Genomic DNA, 23,206 nt, shown 5'->3' with positions numbered 1-23,206 from the left:
ATTGGTATTAGAGGTTTGCATTCTGACCTTTGTGTGCTCCTTGAGGGAAGCTGATTTTTATATGTACTTCGATACTCTCTGGGAACTTCTCCCACGGTTCTTTGCTCTTGACCACACACACTATGCGAGGTGGATTCCAGTCCATTTACGAGACACGGTAAACCTTCACAGGACACACCCTGACATGTTGGAAGAATTCCGGGCGGGCATGTTCACAGTGCAGAACATCAACCACATATTTTCCTCCATTGCTACGGACCAGGCAAATGAGCAGAACAATGAGCATCAAGGGAGACGGAGGAGCTGTTGTTCTCCTGGACAAACCCAGTGCTCTGCAAAGATGGCTGGTTGCTGGCACCGAGGTTGCAACAGTGACAGGTAAAGGCCCTGTCACACTTTGACGATTTAGCCAGCATATGCCAGTCGTATTAATAAACACTGGCGTAAGTTTAAAAAGTTACAGGTAAGCTTTTTATAAGTTAAGAGCAAGTTGAAGCTCACTGAAACATGCTATTCCTGATTCACTCACTGATATTCGTCCTAATAAGCTGAGCTCCTTGAAAATTTTGGACATGCTGAAAATTATTAACACATGCCAGCGTGTGACTTAAACGTCCTGTACATGCTGGACGTAAGTTGTAGGCAAGTTATGTGATTGCTGGCACAGGTTTCTTGAAATTTACTCATACGTCTAAATACGTCCACTAATGCTGGCCACTGACTGGCTGAAACCTGCAGTCCTCATGCAGAATGACTGTTTTCATTCACACACGGAGTAAATATTATCTGTTCGTTTCAGTCCGATTGATCATCAAAGTATGATGGACACATATCCACATAATAAAGGGGCCTGATTTTTGAAAACGACATCTGAAAATAGTTTAGTTCCTTGTCTTGGCTGGAAATGCAGCATTTTAAAGCAAGTCCCTCAGTGGTCATGCTGCAGGTGCATTTCTCAGAGGATGCCCATGTCGTGATCACACAGAAGCACTGTGATGATTTAAACTTTTAAAGTGCCATCGCTGTGATCATCAAACGACCTGATCAATCAGGTGTGATCAGAGCCAAATGAAGTGCTGCGACTCTAAACTTTCATAGCGCCGTCGCTGTACACAGACAGATCACACCGTCAGGTCTGATCACACCTGATCGCGGTTGACTGGCGCTTTAAAAGTTTAAATCATCACAGAGTTTCATTACTCAGGTCTGTGATGACCTGATCAGGTCTGACCAGCAGACCTGAAAGCAGCCGGCACTTTAAATTTTTGAAGAGCCACAGCCCTCCATTCATTCACGGCAGCGTTTCCCACAGCCAGTCGACTCATCAGCATTCTGTACACCATGAAAATGTTCTACCAAGATAAAAAATGAAAATAAAAAAATAATGTGAAATTACTATGTTTCTGACCCGCGCCACACTGTGCAGTACCGACATGAACAACTGGGTGGAAATGAAGCTGTCGGCAGACGCTGGTTAATCGTCAAGGTGTGACAGCTGCATTAATTTATTAGACATGTGGCAGAGTGTGCCAGCTTTTTCAGTACGACCGGCATACGCAGGCTAAATTGTCAAGGAGTGACAGGGGCTTAAGTTTGAGATGACCCAGGTGCATCACCACAACAACAAAGTTTAAACGTTGCATCATGACCAAACTCAAAGTGTACAGAAGTCCTTCGATGTCAGGTCATGTGTGACCGTTTTCGAGGAGCTTGGTAATCGGTTTCTTGAAGAAACCACTGACATTTTGGTCCTCGACACAAAGGAGACTGCAAGCTTATCGGTTGCTCACAGTGTGCAAAATGTTCAGAAGGTGGGAAAGAAAGCTTTGGAATCATTTGAGCAAGTGTAAAAAGCCTCTCAGTGACGTCCTCTCCCGCAACAAGTTGCCATTATTCAGTAACTCATCAGCAAAAAGCAAACAGAAAGTAGCCTCATTAAAAAATGGTGTGCACTTGTTTTCCTGCCTTTATTTTGCTTGTCAGATGCGGGAGGGAAACAATGACTTTTTTTTCAGTCATGAATATCAGCCTTACCCCTCATCCTTGTCCCGGGGGGGGGGAGCTTCGAACTGGAACAAAGAGTGAGCCGCCCAAATACCCAGGCTCCAGCTCTGTAATTACATGTGTAATACGTGATGGGGCAGCAATTTTTCAAATGCTAAATCCTGGAACATCAAAGACCTTTGGTGTATATGCCAAAGAGGTATTCATCCCATTTGTTCTCACACAGTACAAATCTGCAACCCGACTTGACCTGGTGTGTTACTGCTACCTGCCTGGACGTCTGAGGAGCACGGCCCAAGAAAGGCGTGGAAAGGCAGTTTGTAGACATGTGGGTACCTCAGCTGCAGTTCCTGGACAATGGCAGAATTTTCTTCATGTTGATGAAAACGAGACAGAACTTTTCAGTTTCCTCTCCACTGAAATAATCAAATCAGTTGAAAATCAGAGCGAGGAGTTAGTAGTCACACTGAAAAGTGAGGTTTTACACTCAAAAATATAAACGCAACACTTTTGGTTTTGCTCCCATTTTGTATGAGATGAACTCAAAGATCTAAAACTTTTTCCACATACACAATATCACCATTTCCCTCAAATAGTGTTCACAAACCAGTCTAAATCTGTGATAGTGAGCACTTCTCCTTTGCTGAGATAATCCATCCCACCTCACAGGTGTGCCATATCAAGATGCTGATTAGACACCATGATTAGTGCACAGGTGTGCCTTAGACTGCCCACAATAAAAGGCCACTCTGAAAGGTGCAGTTTTGTTTTATTGGGGGGGATACCAGTCAGTATCTGGTGTGACCACCATTTGCCTCATGCAGTGCAACACATCTCCTTCGCATAGAGTTGATCAGGTTGTCAATTGTGGCCTGTGGAATGTTGGTCCACTCCTCTTCAATGGCTGTGCGAAGTTGCTGGATATTGGCAGGAACTGGTACACGCTGTCGTATACGCCGGTCCAGAGCATCCCAAACATGCTCAATGGGTGACATGTCCGGTGAGTATGCCGGCCATGCAAGAACTGGGACATTTTCAGCTTCCAAGAACTGTGTACAGATCCTTGCAACATGGGGCCGTGCATTATCCTGCTGCAACATGAGGTGATGTTCTTGGATGTATGGCACAACAATGGGCCTCAGGATCTCGTCACGGTATCTCTGTGCATTCAAAATGCCATCAATAAAATGCACCTGTGTTCTTCATCCATAACAGACGCCTGCCCATACCATAACCCCACTGCCACCATGGGCCACTCGATCCACAACACTGACATCAGAAAACCGCTCACCCACACGACACCCCACACGCTGTCTGCCATCTGCCCTGGACAGTGTGAACCGGGATTCATCCGTGAAGAGAACACCTCTCCAATGTGCCAAATGCCAGCGAATGTGAGCATTTGCCCACTCAAGTCAGTTACGATGACGAACTGGAGTCAGGTCGAGATCCCAATGAGGACGACGAGCATGCAGATGAGCTTCCCTGAGACGGTTTCTGACAGTTTGTGCAGAAATTCATTGGTTATGCAAACCGATTGCTTCAGCAGCTGTCCGAGTGGCTGGTCTCAGATGATCTTGGAGGTGAACATGCTGGATGTGGAGGTCCTGGGCTGGTGTGGTTACACGTGGTCTGCGGTTGTGAGGGTGGTTGGATGTACTGCCAAATTCTCTGAAACGCCTTTGGAGACGGCTTATGGTAGAGAAATGAACATTCAATACACGAGCAACAGCTCTGGTTGACATTCCTGCTGTCAGCATGCCAATTGCACGCTCCCTCAAATCTTGCGACATCTGTGGCATTGTGCTGTGTGATAAAACTGCACCTTTCAGAGTGGCCTTTTATTGTGGACAGTCTAAGGCACACCTGTGCACTAATCATGGTGTCTAATCAGCATCTTGATATGGCACACCTGTGAGGTGGGATGGATTATCTCAGCAAAGGAGAAGTGCTCACTATCACAGATTTAGACTGGTTTGTGAACAATATTTGAGGGAAATGGTGATATTGTGTATGTGGAAAAAGTTTTAGATCTTTGAGTTCATCTCATACAAAATGGGAGCAAAACCAAAAGTGTTGCATTTATATTTTTGTTGAGTGTAGTTGCTCCACCATGCATGCAGCTTGAATCTCTTGTTCCATGCAGCCAAGAAGAGGCAGATGGCCGAATGTTGCTCCACGCAGCTGATGCGCCAAATAGAGAGGGAATGTCATGATCCTCATCAATCAATCAACTTCAATCAACTTTTTTCTTATATAGCGCCAAATCACAACAAACAGTTGCCCCAAGGCGCTCATGAGAACCATTGATACATATGCTATAGTACTAGCCGTGGCAGCAACTCAGACTACCTGTCTGTGTTTTATGGTTGGCCAGGGGGCCTGCAATGAATTGCCCTTTAAGGGACTAATAAAGTATTCTGATTCTGAGCTCTCGTGTCCAAGTGAGTAGGTTGGGAAAAGACATCTGAAGGTCAGTTCAAACCGATTTCGACAACACCTGAAGCTACAAAGATCTGCAATGGACTTATCCAGTGTGGATGCACAAAAACGATGCACTGGTCAGTGCAGGTGTAAGAAGTCTACACATACATGCACATCACTATGTTCTTGTGATGGGGAATGCCAGGAGATGTTCAGCTGTGCTTTTTCAGCCAACTGCTCGTGATGTTATCTTGATGGATCATTCTTCCCCATGTTGTGTGTCAACCTGTTGACTGATGATATGCTATGTTTATGGATTTGGGTGATCTCCATCTTTGACTATAAGATAGCTGCCACATATTCATTGTCATTATTGGATTCCGAGACCCCTAAAATGTGGGTATGGACATTTCAACCGTCTCAATATCTCTACTAGTTAAGGAGATATTGGGCCTCATGTATCAACGTTACGTACGGCGATATTTGAGCGTATATGGGGTGTACGCCAAAACGGCTGCGCTACTTGGCATTTATCAATGTGATCGTTGGCGTACGCTGCGCTGAAAATATACACCAGGTCGAGAGGTGGTGTAAATTATACACCAAAATGAACCAGCGCTGGAATCCACATAAAAATGAATTTGATCAACATGATAAACAGTGCCATCATACAAATCAATGCATATGTTACATAAATAACACTTTCCTGATTATACTACATAATAATCAATACAAATCCCGCTTTTGCGGGATTGTTATGGAGCACGATCCGTGGCTACAGCGCTGCTGCTCGCCCTTTTCTCCAGACTTCGAGCCTGGAGCCAGAGCAGCGCTGAGCTTAACTTCATGTGGTGTGATCGTTTTAGACAATGAAATTGATAACTGTAGTTTCGTCATTCCCTTAATTCGCCCGTGCTGCAATCAGGTTTTGTCGTCTCCATTCGGTTGTCACAATAAAATAAATACAGAAATATATTTAAAAAATAAAGAAATCTGACAGATTAGGCATGTCTTATTAATTGAGCGAGCAAATATCCACATGTCAAGAATTATTGACATGTGAAAAGAGAATACAGTGGTCCCTCGCTATAACGTCGTTCACCTGTCGTGGCCTCGGAGTCTCGCGGAGTATTTAGTCCAATTTTGCATGCCTTTTTTTTTTTTAACACTGTTCTGTGTTCTGCGTGTCTGTTTATAAGAATCTTGCAGCCAGGTGTGAGTGGGAATCAGGACGCAGAGGCGCGATCTGTGACATACTGGTCAGTCACTATTAATAATTTCTTATGTGTCCGACCTCGTTCGTTGATCGTTAAAATTAATTCGTTAGTTCTAAATGCCATCATAATTATTTATAGGAAAACTTTCTATTTTTATTTCTCAAACAAATGTTTGGGCCTGAAACAGTTTGGTCTTATTTTCCTACTAAGGTTTGAACTTTGAGAGTGTTTACACACGAGAGAAAAGTGAGAAAATGTTCATGCCTGATTGAGAAAGTGTATAAACTGTGTAGTGAGTGGTTTTACAGCTTTGAAATGTCTATAATAATTGCAAAAAATAACGCTGCCTAACGTCGCGGTTTCGCATATTTCGGGCTATTTTTTAGAACGTAACTCCAGCGATTAATGAGGGACCACTGTAACACTTTATTGATTATATACTACAAAACAACTGATACGACGGCCGCTTTTGACGCTCTATTGGCACGCGTCATGATTGCTGGAGTTCTTTTTCATTGCCGTCTTCCTGGCTTCTATGTCGTAAAATGAGGGTGTGTCTGAAGCGGAGTCTGAATATTTATGGGCGTGTTTATTATAATTACGATCGTTTCCACCCGCCGCATTTATCAAGATCACGTCAGGCGTACGCCAGAAATGGGCAGGTGCGCACTGCTTGATACATGTCACGGCGACTTTGGTGTATTTCAAGTTTACGCCGTAAATTTACACCACAAGTGCGCAACATTGATACATGAGGCCCACTGAGCAGAATAGCTTGTGGAAAGCGGCCATCTTGGATTTCAAGATCACACATTTTATGTCACCATTGGATTCCTAGATCCTTAAAATGTGGGTTTAGGAATTTCAACTATGTTGATATCTCAACTAGTTACAGCGATATTCAACAAAACTGATCCACACTGGTGGCCATTTTGAAATCAAAGATGGCCACCATACGGGGTGCAATTTCTGGTGGTCCCTGAACTAAAAATCTCTGTACCGTCTTGCTCTAACCATGCCAAGTTTCCTGCTTTTAAGGAAATGTGCACAATCAACCTCTCTTTTGGAGCTAAGCCGCACACCTAGAGGACTTATACTGGACCTGGACATGTTCTCTGGCTGGCGATCCATCTGTGCGGACTTATAGTGGACATGGACATGTTCTCTGGCTAGTAATACATGTGAGAACTTATTGTGGACATGGACATGTTCACCGACTGGCGATCACGCGTATGATGCGTGCGTGGTGGCTTCTTTGGTAGAGTGAACTTTACATATTTAATCTGGGAAATCATTGTACAACTGGGTGAGTAGCCTGTTCAGTTTTTTCCATTTTTGTATTTTGTTCTCCTCAGCAGAGCTGGTAGGCTTTAGTTTTACTTTACTTTGAGAGCGTCTGTCGGAATATGGATCTGGATGTACGCACAGTAGCACACCGTTTGAATGTGCACCAGTCAGATGTTTTACTGGTGTTGTGAACACTGATGTGGAATATCTCCACAATGTTGTTTTTCAGAGGCTGCCTGATCACACAGATTTTTTTTTTTTTTTGATTTTTCACAGTTATATTCATGACAACACTTACAAGTGTGCACAAAGCTGAGCCTCAATTAGAGATTGTTATTAGCAGGCTGCACTTATGACAAATGGCGGTGCAGGCACAATAAAGCTTCTCATGGCTTCTGCTTTTACTGTGACTGCATCAAAATGAACAGTCATCATAACACAACTTACACAAGATTCACACTTATGTAAGTCAGTCCCTTCAGCTGCTCCCTTGTTTTGCACTCGGGTTCGCCACAGCAAATCCAAGGTGAATCTCAATGTTGAATTGGCACAGGTTTTGGGCCGTAGGCCCTCCCTGACAAACCTCCACATTACATGGAGAAATGTGGCAGGGGTGGGATTTGAATCGGGAACCCTCCGCACTGAAGCCAAGTGTATTAACCTCAGTGCTGCTTTTGATACTGTTGACCATAAAATTTTATTACAGAGATTAGAGCATGTCATAGGTATTAAAGGCACTGCGCTGCGGTGGTTTGAATCATATTTGTCTAATAGATTACAGTTTGTTCATGTAAATGGGGAATCTTCTTCACAAACTAAAGTTAATTATGGAGTTCCACAAGGTTCTGTGCTAGGACCAATTTTATTCACTTTATACATGCTTCCCTTAGGCAGTATTATTAGACGGTATTGCTTAAATTTTCATTGTTACGCAGATGATACCCAGCTTTATCTATCCATGAAGCCAGAGGATACACACCAATTAGCTAAACTGCAGGATTGTCTTACAGATATAAAGACATGGATGACCTCTAATTTCCTGCTTTTAAACTCAGATAAAACTGAAGTTATTGTACTTGGCCCCACAAATCTTAGAAGCATGGTGTCTAACCAGATCGTTACTCTGGATGGCATTTCCCTGATCTCTAGTAATACTGTGAGAAATCTTGGAGTCATTTTTGATCAGGATATGTCATTCAAAGCGCATATTAAACAAATATGTAGGACTGCCTTTTTGCATTTACGCAATATCTCTAAAATCAGAAAGGTCTTGTCTCAGAGTGATGCTGAAAAACTAATTCATGCACTTATTTCCTCTAGGCTGGACTATTGTAATTCATTATTATCAGGTTGTCCTAAAAGTTCCCTAAAAAGCCTTCAGTTGGTTCAGAATGCTGCAGCTAGAGTACTGACGGGGACTAGAAGGAGAGAGCATATCTCACCCGTGTTGGCCTCTCTTCATTGGCTTCCTGTTAATTCTAGAATAGAATTTAAAATTCTTCTTCTTACTTATAAGGTTTTGAATAATCAGGTCCCATCTTATCTTAGGGACCTCGTAGTACCATATTACCCCATTAGAGCGCTTCGCTCTCAGACTGCAGGCTTACTTGTAGTTCCTAGGGTTTGTAAGAGTAGAATGGGAGGCAGAGCCTTCAGCTTTCAGGCTCCTCTCCTGTGGAACCAGCTCCCAATTCAGATTAGGGAGACAGATACCCTCTCTACTTTTAAGATTAGGCTTAAAACTTTCCTTTTCGCTAAGGCTTATAGTTAGGGCTGGATCGGGTGACCCTGGACCATCCCTTGGTTATGCTGCTTTAGACGTAGACTGTGGGGGGGTTCCCATGATGCACTGAGTGTTTCTTTCTCTTTTTGCTCCGTATGCATCACTCTGCATTTAATCATTAGTGATCGATCTCTGCCCCCCTTCACGGCATGTCTTTTTCCTGGTTCTTTCCCTCAGCCCCAACCAGTCTCAGCAGAAGACTGCCCCTCCCTGAGCCTGGTTCTGCTGGAGGTTTCTTCCTGTTAAAAGGGAGTTTTTCCTTCCCACTGTGGCCAAGTGCTTGCTCATAGGGGGTCGTTTTGACCGTTGGGGTTTTTCATAATTATTGTATGGCCTTGCCTTACAATATGGAGCGCCTTGGGGCAACTGTTTGTTGCGATTTGGCGCTATATAAGAAAAAAGTTGATTGATTGATTGATTAACCACTTGGCCACCACCCCTGTGACATCACAATTATGTGAACTTTGGAATTAATCTGTGGCTCAGTTTTTAACGTTAACAGCTACATCAACACTGTCAGAAACACTCGAGTAATTTGATTAGATTTTATCGATACTGATACCATTATCGATTCTGCTTATCAATCCGATTCCTTATTGATTCCCTTATTGATACCTCCTGTGACTTTTCTGAGTACTAAAAGTAGGCTTTACAGGTTTTCTATGTCAACATTTTATTGAGTCTCAAAATAAATAAATATGAAATTGGTCACTGGATCCTTGATCTCTGGGACATAAACAGAAATAAACAAAATCTGTAGTTTTTATCTAAAGCTTTCAGACATTAATGGCATGAATGTCTCTCCTTCTGAGCTGAGCTCAGATGGCTGCTGGAGTCTACAGGTCTGCAGCCACACAGTCTTGGGCTGCTGCACATCAGTCAGGATGTCTCATTTTGGAGGAAAAAAACATTTTGATCGATTGCACTTTACTGGTTGGAAAGAGGTGTCATTTGATTTAAACGGCGATTCGCTTTGAAGTTATTAATTCCGACCGGACTCTACACTCGGCAGAGAGCGGCACAGCGTTTGAAGCAACGTAATGGAGGACGATTCTCATTTCTTGCAACAAGACAAGAGTCCCAGTTAGTGACTTTAATCCACACAAAGTTTGTCTCACAATTGACATATTTTAATGGTGTTGAGAGGGGTTAAGAAGCAGAGTTGCCGCTTCTGAAAAGCAGCGAAGCAATGAACCAACAAAGCAGCAGATCAAAGCACTGCTTCATTGGTTCAAGGTTCAAAGCAGAGTCACACTGCAGAAGCAGTTGATTACAGAGCTGCTACAGGGTCTGTAATCAACGTAGAGAAATGAACATTTTCCCGAGAAACACCCTCAAAACCAACGGCCGCTCTGAAGGACAGATAAGGGAATTATTAAGCAAAAAGGCTATTGATGTAGTTGGATCGAATCATTCCTTAACAATACCAAAAAGAACCGGTTGCAGCCGGTCTGCTCTGTGTCAGCCTGATCCCATCAGATCTCAGAAGCAGTGCAGGATCTGGTCAGTACTTGGATGCGAGACCTCTTCGGAACACCAGCGGCTGTGTGTGTTTCTCCAGGTGAAACTGGAGTTGCGTCAGGAAGGGCATCCGGCATAAAACCTGTGCCAAATATCGATGCAGTTCTGGTTGTATCCGCTGTGACGACCCCAACAATATGGGAGCAGCCAAATGGACAACAACAACCTGAAAAGAACCGGTTCATGATACCTAACCCTACACTTGAGTACTCACCAGTACTTTGTTTTCAGAAGTCTCCGTAGCTATTTTTTGCGAATGCTGTATACTTTGAAAGTGGTCAAGGAAGTGCACAAAGTAATCCTAGTGGATCATCGGATGGTCACGAACAGCCAAAATCTTAATTGTTCTGATTTCGATGCAACATGTCTTAAAAACACAGAAGAAAGGAAATAATGCACGCCGCTATCCAGCAAGAATTTAAATTTCTATTCTGCTGTTTTCTTCAGAAAGGCCTCCCTGTTCACTGTCACAGGGGCTGGAGCATCGTTCTTGGCCTGCGATCTGATCAATCCCACAGCAAACAGCGTTGATCGAGTCGGCTGTGCACCGGCCTCGGCGGCGCTCAGCATCGGCGTGCTCCCTCCCCAAATGGACCGGGGATCGCAGTGCCCCATACGGGCTGCGGTCACCACCAAGACAAAACAAAAAATGCAGCGATCACCCTCAGATCATCGGGCTCCGTGTAATGCTTGCAGTTTGTCATGGTTTGTGTCATCTGGATTTAAACAGGATAAAATAAAGAGCTGAAGTTGTTTATGTGAAATTTCCCTGCAAAATGGGTTTGTGCTCTGTCAGATTCTCACCGAGTCTCTCACTAAAACATCTCGAGATGACCCCACGGCGACGTTTTTCCATTGTCTGGGGAGAACCCTGCGATTTCATATGATGGAATCAACAGAACATGGAAACACATTTTGATGGAAATCCATCCAAAAACGGAGCCCTGTTTGCAGCCGTGTTTAAGGTTTGATGCCATTCTCAACTCACCCGCGAACTTGACAGCCGTGATGGCGGCGTTGTGATCATTCAGAGTCTGTTCCAGACTGCAGCTCTTCTCCAGGTTGAAGACGTGGATTAGTCGATCCCTGCTGGCTGATGCCAGCAGCTTCAGACCTGAAACCCAGAGAATGGGCCAGACTGCTCAAGACAAGACCCTGTCGAGTCTGGACTGATGACCTTAGACCGCAGGTTCTACCTGTGCTAATCGGGGAGAAGTCCAGACACAAAACCTCTGCATCATGAGCCTCGATGTTCACCAGCTCCTCCATGGACTGCAGACTGAAGACACTGAACACGGCAAAGGCACACGTTAGCTCGCACGTACGGCAAATGACACGAGTTAGTGCGCTAACACATACAGCAAATGACAAAAGTTAGTGCATGTCACACATAGGCAAACAACACATGTTAGCGCCCCACACATACAACAAATGACACGTGTTAGCGCACGCACATGTACAGCAAATTACATGTGTTAGCGTGTTCACACGTATGCAAATGACATGAGTTTGTGCGTTCACATGTACAGCAAATGACATGAGTTCGTGCGTTCACATGTACAGCAAATGACGTGTTAGCGCGCCACACAGAGCAAATGACGTGCTAGTGCTCCACACATACAGCAAACGACACGTGTTAGCACACTCACACGTATGGCAAATGAGACGTGTTTGTGTGTTCACACGTATTGCAAACAACGCGCGTTAGCATGCTAACACATACAAGAAATGACACACTAGCATACTGACACACACAGGAAGCAACACGTGTTAGAGTGCTAACATGTACAGGAAACTGTAATCTGTGTACAGGAAACTGTTATCGTGCTCACACGTATCGGAAGCGGCATGTGTGTTATCACACTCAAATGTACAGGATTTGAGTGCTGGTTTTAACTGTGTGTGGTCACTGCTCATCCTACTGGAGTCATTTTCTGTACAACAGCATGAGATCTAAAAACAAAACAACTACATGTTGAACTGGAAAATGGAACTGTGAAGGCCACCGTGCAAAGAAAATAACCCTGGATCCTCCAGGGACAGAGTCCACCATTTCCAATGAACCCTAACTGTTCAGACAGCATCCCAGAACAAAGTTCAACCAACATGTTGGAAATTCCTCACCACCAACACCCAACTTTGCGCCGGTCCCCACCGCCAAGCACCCCAAATGTGCCCACTTCAGGAAAGAAGCCAAATAAATATCAAACATTGTGTTTGTACGTCAAAACCCAACCACAGTCTGGTTTTACTACAATGTGCAGCAAGCAGAGAACATACGAGTTCACCACCAGTTTTACTTCTGGAACACAGCAGTCTCTCTCTCTCTCTCTCTCTGGTGCATGCTGGGAGTTTGGGCGTGAGTGAGGGTCACAGGTGAGAGTATGACGCAGTTTAGGTGAGGTGGCGTTTTTTTTTCTTCCTTTTCGGTGTTTTTGATTTTCAGTTTGTTTGTTTGTTAGTTGTTTTTTATTGTTTTGACTGGTTTGCGTGTGGTTTTGTGTGTTTTTTGCAGCGGGTTTTGATGTGGATGGCGTCTGGGCTGTCGCCGGCCCCCTCGCTCCGTCACGGGGTGAGGGTGGTCCCTGACCCGGCTGTGTCTATGGAGGATGTCCTCCTGGCTGTGGGCGAGCAGGTCGGACATAAGAACTTAACATTTGTGTCCAGGATGAACAGAGCCGTGGTGGTGACATCAACAGTTACCTGGATGATTCATTTGGTAAATCAGTGAAAGTTGCAGATTATTTTCCCGACACAGAGAAATTTGTAAAATCTGTTAAAGTGTTGAGGAGGCTCGTTGGCTTGGACCTCCTGAATGATAAGAAGCGGTACAGACTCAGGAAACATATCATTGCTTTGGGGAAGGAATCTCTGTCCAAGCAGGGGCGAGGTTGCAGGGGTCATAAATCCACCAGAAAGAGTATGAGTGTGTCTCATCGGATGTTCTATCTTCTCTATCTGTCTTTCTCTCTGTTCTCTCTTCACTCAGTCCACATGCAGCATCTGAGGGTGGGCTCTTTGAACATGAACGGAGGCAGGGACGGGCGGAGGAGAGCTTTGGTCTCTGAGCTCTTTGAACACAAGGGGTTGCATGTGTTGTTCCTGCAAGAGACTCACTCTGACGGAGATAATGAAGTGGACTGGGCTCGGTGGTGGAGGGGACGTTTTTATGAGAGTCATGGCTCCAACATCAGTGCTGGAGTGGCGGTTTTGTTTTCGCCTCGTCTTGATGTCACTGTTTTATCCACCACTGAGATTGTTCAGGGTCGGGTTCTGTTGGTCAGAGCTCAGGTCGAGGGGTTGACCATGGTGTTTACAAATATTTACGCACATAATGAGGGCTCGGAGCGGGTGGGGTTATTCAAACTGGCGAGGGACATTTTAGTTCAGCAGGATCCTGGTGACTGTTTGATGTTGGGGGGTGACTTCAACTGCACTGTGGATATGTTCCTGGATCGGGTTGGTGAGGAACCGCATTTACGGTCGGTTTCCTCACTGGCTGGTTTTTTTACATGAGGTGGGTTTATTGGACACCTGGAGGGTCACACACCCACAGGACAGACAGTACACATGGGTTCGGATTTCAGATGGGGTGGTGTTTGCAGCTAGGCTTGACCGGATTTATATGTCACACTCATTCCGGAACAGATTACGCAGGAGTTTAATTTAGCCAGTTGGTTTTTCAGATCATCATCATCTCATCACCACAGAAATATTCCACTCCCACACTCAGATGTTCAACACTTACTGGAAATTCAACACCAAACCTTTGCATGACAGGGCGTTTTGTAGATTTGAATCTTTTTGGAGTTTCTGGAGGGGACAGAAGGATACATCTGGGACAGTGAGTCAGTGGTGGGAGGCTGGCAAAACTCAGGTTCGGGTTTTGTGTCAACAGTACACTTGCTATTCCACAGCTAGGGTCAAGGTAGCCATGGTAACACTGGAGAAGGACATTATGAACATTCAGGCCAACCTACATGCAGCTGGGGCTCCCGACCAGCACAGCCTGCTGCAGGGGAAGAGGGCGGAGCTGGGTGCCCTGTTACATGAGGGGGTGAAAGGGGCGATGGTGAGGGCTCGCTCTGCGAACATCAGGGACATGGATGCATCCAGTTCCTTCTTCTTCAATCTGGAGAAGACCTCTCATCAGAAGGTGATGACTTGTCTCTGACTTCCTGACGGACGGGTGACGAGTGATTCAGCGGAGATGCGGAGACATGCGAGGGACTTCTACTCGGCTCTCTACGGTGCTGTAGACTGTGACGGGGCCTGTGCGGCTGACCTTCTGAGAGATCTCCCCCAGCTGGTGGCCTCGAAGCGAGGGCCCTTGGACTCCCCCATCACGCTGCATGAACTGACAATCGCGGTGCGGCAGATGGCATCTGGGAAAGCTCTGGGGGTCGACGGACGTCCAGTGGATATTCATAAACACTTCTGGGGCTTTCTCTGTGCTGATCTTCTGGAGATGTTGCGGGAGAGCATTGCGGCGTGCTGTTCTGTCCTTCCTGCCTAAGAAAGGAGATCTTACTATATTGCGGAACTAGAGACTGGTTGCACTTCTCTGTGCGGATTATAAAGTTTTTTTTCTAAGGTACTGGTGAAGAGGCTGAAAAATGTCCTGGATTTTATTTTTCACAAGGACCAGTCTTATTGTGAGCCCAAAAGAACTATTATGGACAACCATTTTTGATGAGGGATTTGTTTGATCTGTGCAATACTGGGGATTTAGTTTGCGGGTTTGTGTCACTTGATCAGGAGAAGGCGTTCGATCTGGTTCATCACGGGTTTTTGTTTTCCACTTTGAAGGCATATGGCTTTGGTGAGGGGTTTATTTCATTTGTTGGGGTATTGTATAATGGGGCTTCATGTTTGGTTAAGGTTGGGGGAGGCTTGAGCTGCTCAGTCCCCGTAACGCGTGGTATAAGACAGGGCTGCCCCATCTCAGGTCAGCTGTACTCTTTAGCCATTGAGCCACTCTTGTGTCGCCTTAGCCAGGCTGTCTGGCCTTGTTTTGCCAGGTTTTCAACAATCTTCTCCCCTTGTGCTCTCTGCTTACGTAGATGACATAACGGTTTTTGTCACAAATCAGGCGGATGTTGATGGGTTCTTAGATAGTTTACAGCTCTATGAGATGGGGACCTCTGCAAGAATGAACTGGGAGAAGAGTGAGGCTGTCCTAATGGGGAGGTGGCACGAAGGGGCTGCTCCCTGTCTGCCACACGGTCTGCGGTGGGCAGAGGAGGGTTTGAAAGTTCTGGGTGTGTTTCTGGGGATGGATGGGTATCGTCGGAGGAATTGGGAGGGCTTGGTGGAGAAGGTGTGTGCCAGACTGTCCAAATGGCAATGGTTGCTGCCCCAGCTGTCCTACAGGGGGCGGGTTCTGGTCGCTTCGGCACAGACTGTCTGTCCTCCCTCCACCACAGGGCCTTATTGAGCAGTTGCAGCGGTTGCTGGTGGACTTTTTCTGGTCCGGCCATCACTGGATCAGAGCTCTTGTGTTGTATATGCCACTTCATGAAGGAGGACAGAGGCTGGTGGACATTTCTGCTCGGGTGTCGACCTTCAGGTTGCAGGCTGCTCAGAGACTGTTGTATCCCTCGGGACTGAGCTGGCAGGATACAGCATGTGTCCTGCTGAGGAGGGAGGCTGATCTTGGGTATGACAAACATCTGTTCCTACTGCATCGGCGGGACGTCATCGGGACGCGCACCTCGGCTTTTTACCAGTCAGTTCTCCAGGCATGGCAGGTCCTCTCTGTGCACAGGGACAACGTAGGCACACCAGGGATGTGGCTGTTTTGAGGAGCCTCTTTTCTTCAATGACTTTGGTAGCTCTCCTGGTTTGTCATCTGCCACTCTGCGGTCCCGCCTGAGGGAGGCGGGGTGCACCAAATTGGGCCATCTACTGCACACGTCTGTCGGGAGGCTGGCGGAGTCGGCAGGAGTTCGGTCCTCCAGGATGCTGCTCAGGGTGGTGGAGGAGGTTTGTGCTTCCCTGCCAGGGCCCCACAGAGCATTTGCTGAGAACCGTACTCAGTCTGACCAGTGGGATGATGAATGTGAGTACGCGTTCCCTTCTCTGACTGTCTCACCTGCTGTGGGGACGTGGCAGGAGGAGCAGGGGGCTCTCCTGTCTTACAGGTCACCTCTTTTGGGAGAGTTTGAGTGTATCGGCAAGAAAGCTCTCTATTTTACCTGTGTCAAAGTGTTACGCTTACGCTCTTTGGCAGGGTTGGTGGCATCAAAGTGGTCAGAGTATTTTGGTGCTGCCTTATGTCCTGTGGGGTGATGGCAAAGCCTGTACACATCCCCGGTCGACAAACGCACGGAGGACCTCCAGTGGAAGATTGTACACGGGCTTCTGGCTACAAATGGGTATCTGGCGTACCTGGATCCAGGGGTTGATGGGGGTTGTCCTTTTTGTCCACTTAGGGAAAATGTTCATGTTTTTGCACAGCGTCACCGGTTTTCAGGGCTGTTTGGGTTGTTGGAGAAGTGGTTTCGTGGGTTTGGGTTGTTGTTCATTATGGACTTGTTCATTTTTTGTTTGAAATATCGCGTACAATCCAGGAGGTTGCATGTTTTAATTAACCTGCTTTGTGGACTCGCCAAGTTGGCCATTTGGAAGACTCGCAAAAACTGTGTTTTAGTTAAGGCGTCAGTGGACCCTGAGTTTATGGTGCATAAATGACGTTCTCTCGTCTGTGCAAAATGGGAGCTTGGTGCTCCATTTCTAACACCTGTCAAAATTCTCTCTCTCTCTCTCCCTCCCTCTCTCTCTGTGTGTGTGTGTGTGTGTGTGTGTGTGGTCGTCTGTATGTCCGTCTATGTATGTATGACCGTCTCTCTCTCTCTCTCTCTGTGTAGTCGTCTGTATGTCTGTCTGTGTATGTATGACCGTCTGCCTCTCTCTGTGTCGTCTGTATGTATATGGGAAGGAAGGGGACATTTCGGACAGTGAGTCAGTGGTGGGAGGCCGGCAAAACTCAGGTTCGGGTTTTGTGTCAACAATACACTTCTTATTCTACCGCGAGAGTCAAGATAGCCACAGCAACACTGGAGAAGGACATTATGGACATTCAGGCCAGCCTACATACAGCTGGGGCTCCTAAACAGCATGGTCTACTGCAGGGGAAGAGGTTGGAGCTGGGTGCCCTGTTACAGGAGAGGGTGAAAGGGGCGATGGTATGCGAACATCAAGGACATGGATGCGCCCAATTACTTCTTCAATCTGGAGAAGAGGACCTCTCATCAAAAGGTGATGACCTGTCTTTGCCTTCTGACGGACGGGTGATGAGTGATTCAGAGGAAATGCGGAGACATGCTATGGACTTCTACTCGGCTCTCGACAGGGGCCTGTGCGGCTAACCTTCTGCGAGATCTCCCCAGGCTGGTGGCCTCGGAGCGAGAGACCTTGGACTCCCCTATCACGCTGGATAAACTGACAATGGTGATGCGGCAGATGGCATCTGGGAAAGCTCCAGGGATCGACGGACTCCCAGTGGATTTTTATGAACACTTCTGGGGCTGTCTCTGTGCTGATCTTCTGGAGGTGTTGCGGGAGAGCATTGTGGTGGGCTGCTTGCCCACTTCTTGCCGCTGTGCTGTTCTGTCCCTCCTGCCAAAGAAAGGGGAGCTTACCTTTTTGCAGAACTGGACACCGGTTGCACTTCTATGTGTGGATTATAAACTTTTTTCTAGGGTACTGACGAACAGGTTGAAAGGTGTCCTGGATTACTGTGTGCCAGATAGGACTATTATGGACAACCTTTTTTTATTGAGAGATTTGTTTGATCTGTGCAATACTGGGGATTTGGTTTGCGGGTTTGTGTCGATCAGGAGAAGGCGTTTGATCAGGTTCATCACAGGTTTTTATTTTCCACTTTGAGGGCGTTTGGCTTTGGTGAGGGGTTCATTTCAGTTGTTGGGGTATTGTATAATGGGGCTTCATATTTGGTTAAGGTTGGGGAAAGGTTGAGCTGCCCAGTCCCCATCACGCAGGGTATAAGCCCAGGCTGCCCCATCTCAGGTCAGCTGTACTCTTTAGCCATTGAGCCACTCTTGTGTCATATTAGGGCCAGGCTGTCTGGCCTTAATATGACACAAGAGTGCTGTCTGGCCTTGTTTTGCCAGGTTTTCAACTGTCTTCTCCTCTGGTGCTCTCTGCTTATGCAGATGACATCACGGTTTTTGTCAAGAATCAGGCGGACATTGATAGGTTGTTAGACAGTTTACGGCTCTATGAGATGGAAACCTGTGCAAGAGTGAAATGGGAGAAGAGTGAGGCAGTCCTGACAGAAAGGTGGCAGGAAGGGCCTGCTCCCTGTCTGCCACATGGTCTGCGGTGGGGAGTGGAGGGTTTGAAAATTCTGGGTGTGTTTCTGGGGATGGAATTGGAAGGGCTTGGTGGAGAAGAGGTGTGCCAGACTGTCCAAATGGCAATGGTTGCTGCCCCAGATGTCCTATAGGTTGGAGAGTTCTGGTCGCTAATAACTTTGTTCCCTCGGCACTGTGGGTTAGGGTCTGATTTCCCTCCACCATTGGGCCTTACTGAGCAGTTGCAGCGGTTACTGGTGGACTTTTTCTGATCAGGCCATCACCGGAGCAGAGCTCCATGTTGTACATGCTGCTTCATGAAGGAGGACAGGGGCTGCTGGACATTTCTGCTCGGGTGTCAACCTTCAGGTTGTAGGTGGCTCAGAGACTGTTGTACACCTCGGGATTGAGTGGGCAGGATACAGCACATGTCCTGCTGAGAAGGGAGGCAGGTCTTGTGTATGACAAACATCTGTTCCCCCTACATCGGTGGGACGTCATCGGGACGTGCACCTCAGCTTTTCACCAGTTGGTTCTCCAGGCATGGCAGGTCCTTGCTGTGTGCAGGGACAAAGTAGGAACACCAGGGATGTGACTGTTTCAGGAGCCTCTTTTCTTCATTGACTTTGTTAGCTCTCCTGGGTTGTCATCTGCCACTCTGCAGTCCCGCCTGAGGGAGGCGGGATGCACCAAATTGGGCAATCTCCTGCGCACGTCTGTTGGGAGGCTGGCGGAGTCGGCGGGAGTTCGGTCCTCCAGGATGCTGCTCAATATGGTGGAGAAGGTTTGTGCTTCCCTGCCAGGGCCCCACAGAGCGTTTGCTGAGAACCATACTCTGTCTCACCAGTGGGTTGATGAATGTGAGTCCATTTTCCCCTCTTTCACTGTCTCGCCTGCTGTGGGGGCACGGCAGGAGGAGCAGGGGGCTCTCCTGTCTTTCAGGACACCTGTTTTGGGAGAGTTTGAGAGTATTGGCAAGAAAGCTCTCTATTTTACCTGTGTCAAAGTGTTGTACTTGCGCTCTTTGGCAGGGTTGGCGGCATAGAAGTGGTCAGAGTTTTTTGGTGCTGCCTTGTCTCCTGTGGGGTGCTGGCAAACCCTGTACAAACCCCCGGTCAACAAATGCACGGGGAACCTCCAGTGGAGGATTGAACAAGGGCTTCTGGCTACAAACGGCTATCTGACGCACCTGGATCCAGGGGTTGATGGTGTTTGTCCCTTTTATCCACTTAGGGAAACTGTTCACCATGTTTTTGCACAGTGTCACCGGTTGTCAGGGCTGTTTTGGTTGTTGGGGAGGTGGTTTCATGGGCTTGGCTTCACTATGGACTTGTTTATTTTTTGTCCAAAATTTCGCGTACAATCCAGGAGGTTGCATGTCTTAATTAACCTGCTTTGTGGACTCGCCAAGATGGCCATTTGGAAAACTCTGAAAAACTGTGTTTTAGCTCAGGCGTCAGTGGACCCTGGGTTTATGCTAAAGGGACACTTGGCAGCCCGGATCAGAGTGGACTTCCAGTTTTATGCTGACTGATAACATGGACACCTTCAGAGACACATGGTGCATAAATGACGTTCTCTCGTCTGTGCAAAATGGGAGCTTGGTGCTCCGTTTCTGAAGCCTGTCAACAAACAGCACGATGGAAGTGATGTAACTCAATTGTTATCACTCGTGTGTGTGTGTGTGTGTGTGTGTGTGTGTGTGTGTCTGAAGCGTCTCACTGTATGTTTCCACAGCGATCTCCAGCCACCAGTTGGCGTCCATCCGGTCTGACGGCCAGGACTCTGACTCCAGTCTTCCCATCAGCCCCTGCTGTGTCGGCGTCCGTCTGCAGGTGCTGCGTGTTGTTGCCCACGTACAGGATCCTGCTCAGGTCCTAAGAAGGGCAGAGAGCAGAGTGAGCGCTGATCCTGCTGCAGCAGCGGGCTGGAGTGTCTGCTGCTTCACTCCGACCTCCACCCGAGTACAGCACGTTTGTCCACGCCGACCCGGACTCCGGAGTCAGAAAAACACCAGGGGAACTTAAAATCTGACACCCATCTCATCATGGTGATCGCCATCACCATCATCACAGTAAGGTGGGGGACTGGGGGTCGAACCAAGTGCTGCTGGACGAGCAGCTCGGGTCCTGCTGGAGACGAGGACAGAGACACATCGCTGGCTGTTCCTGCCTTGAATCCTACGGACGTCCTGAGTCAGCGTGCCATGGTCCTGCTGTCAGCCACAGCATTTTCATTAAACTAACACTTCCCCGTGTCGTCACCTCATGGTCAGATCGCGGAAAGTGTGTCTGCTCTGAGCGTTCTGAAAAGAAATCAGAGACTTATCGGATCCACCGTCTGGACGGATGGATCAACAGCACTAAAATACATAACACAGCGACATAAAACAGAATAAAATAAGATTTAATAAATTTAATTAACATTTTGCCAGAAGCTCACTTAAACTCGATTTAAAGCCAGGGAGAAGAGGTGAGTCTCTGGAGAAGATTTAAAAAGTTTGTTTGATCCCGCAGAGTGGATGTCTCAGAGCAGACTGTTCCACAGCCTGCAGGGGGCGCTGCCATAAAGGCTCTGTCACCTTTAGATTTGATATATTTAGTGCAATGTCAGAAGAAAACATGAGTAAAGTGGCATTTCTAAGACTTTTCAAATCTTGATTAAATACATTTGAAGACCAATTCAGGCCTTAATTTTAGATGAAACAAATACTTTTTTTCAAGAGTTTTTAAGGATGTGCAGGGAGATGAGATGAGAAAAGACAAGATAAGCTTTACTAATCCCACAGCGGGGAAATGCAGTTCTTACAGCAGCAAGAGTCGCACAGTCAGCAAAGAAAAGAGAAATATTTACATGAGACAACGGTGACCATAGGATATTGCGATGTTTGCTGATGGGCGCAGAAATACTGATGTGAACAAATTGCGTGAAAAATAGAATATAAGTCAGTATAAGTATGTATTGATATGGTCAAATTATTGCACAGGATAAATTGCACAGTTGTGCGTGTAATAAAGCATAAAAGGTGACGGAGGATGTTGTGCAAAAACCAGCAGGTGGTTATGGCACAGCACACACACACTTAAAGTTGTGGTTATTATTCACCTGCATTATTGCATTATTCTGATGCACCTGCAATCAGAGCAAAGGTTCTGGTCTGCTGTTGTATGGAGTCTCTGGAATCAGCAGACAGGTACCGGCAGGCCACAAGAACGGCAGCCTCAGTGGCTGCTGAAGCAAAAACTCAAAGCAGTCCTTCGTGCAGCAGATAGAATATTTGCAGAGGAATCCTTCAAATCCGGTTACAAGCACCAAGATTTGACTGTGTATACCTTTTGGTACATAAAAAAAAGTTCCAATCATATTGAAAGCTACACCACATTATGTGTCTGATCACAAAGATTCCAAAAAGGTATAGTTTGGACTATCTGTGACTGAATGTTCTGGAGTTATGGGGTAAAAACAGCAAGCATGGCAACAAAGGTCAACTTTCAGTTTGTACAGGAGTCAAAAGTTAAAGTTGCTCCAATTATGGTAAAACGTGATGCAAATTATTGGTTGAGTTAGTAGGACTTTAAAAAGGAATAGTTTGCAACGTGCCATGCTTAGTTGTTATGTTACAGGGTAACATACGTCACATGTCAAAGAATCTAATGGACGTCGACCTTGTTTGACCTTTACTTTGGAGACCAAACATTCAACACAATCAGAACTATTCCATTTGTTAATCCTATTAGTTCAACCAATAATTTGCACCACGTTTTACCAAAACTGGAGCAACTTTAACTTTTGACTCCTGTACAAACTGAAACTGACCTTTGTCACCATTCTTGCTGTTTTTACCCCATAACTCCAGAACATTCAGTTATAGATAGTCCAAACGATACCTTTTTGGAATCTTTGTGATCAGACACATAATGTGGTATAGCTTTCTATATGATTGGAACATTTTTTTTTTACTCCTATGCCAGGGGTGTCCAAGTTCGGTCCTCGAGAGCCACCTTCCTGACACTCTTAGTTGTCTCCCTGCTCCAACACACCTGAATCCAATGAAAGACTCGTTAGCAGACTTTTAATGAGCCTTTCATTGGATGCCTATCTCGGCTTTCAGTGGCTTACCAGTCGAGTGAGTATAAGAGAAATTGTGGAGAGCTGGGCATGTCCCAACCTGTCCTTTGACACTCCAAAACGGAGGTGTTCTTTGTCTCGCTCCATCAGCGGCTCCGTCGTGATGCGCGACGCCTCCGCGCGGCTTTCCATTACAAAATCTCTTGTTAAAAGTGAAATCTGCCGGAAAATGGCTGATGTCCAGCTCTTGTGATAACCAGAGAAATTGCAAACGATGGTCCCGGATCCACACAGCCATCCATTTAGAAATGATCTGGTGGTTTCTGCCTGTCAATCGCAGCTCGGAGCGCGGCGCGCCGTGCGCCATTGTGGGCCATCCTTAAAGCGGTAGTAACACTCCTTAATCTCTGTGAAGCCCATAAAATTTTCACTGAAAGCCATCTGAATTTTCCGAATATTTTCCAGCTGCCTATCTCTAACAGTTTCTGAAAAAATTCTGATTGAACAAAGCCCAAATCATTCCGCCATTTCCTCATAATGAAAAAACGACGAGAGGGGTGGACCAGTGCTCACTCAAAGCCTGC

The 23,206-nt window shown here is 46.4% G+C and overlaps 1 protein-coding gene across 1 annotated transcript in view; it reads right to left on the bottom strand.

Annotated features, from left to right (window-relative positions):
- The window catches only part of wdr62 (WD repeat domain 62), a 206,245-nt gene that overhangs the window by 138,138 nt on the left and 44,901 nt on the right, over nucleotides 1-23,206 (bottom strand). Inside the window, exons 11-13 of the mRNA XM_034168870.1 lie at nucleotides 20,277-20,431; nucleotides 11,433-11,524; nucleotides 11,225-11,350 (exon numbers count right to left, since the gene is read on the bottom strand). Of these exons, the coding sequence (XP_034024761.1) occupies nucleotides 11,225-11,350; nucleotides 11,433-11,524; nucleotides 20,277-20,431 (373 nt within the window). The remainder of the gene's footprint in view (nucleotides 1-11,224; nucleotides 11,351-11,432; nucleotides 11,525-20,276; nucleotides 20,432-23,206) is intronic.

The sequence above is a fragment of the Thalassophryne amazonica genome, chromosome 4 (genome assembly GCF_902500255.1).
Source record: "Thalassophryne amazonica chromosome 4, fThaAma1.1, whole genome shotgun sequence".
Taxonomy (NCBI): Eukaryota; Metazoa; Chordata; class Actinopteri; order Batrachoidiformes; family Batrachoididae; genus Thalassophryne; species Thalassophryne amazonica.
Note: the sequence above shows the minus strand (reverse complement) of the source record. Positions and strands in the feature narration are given on the sequence as shown.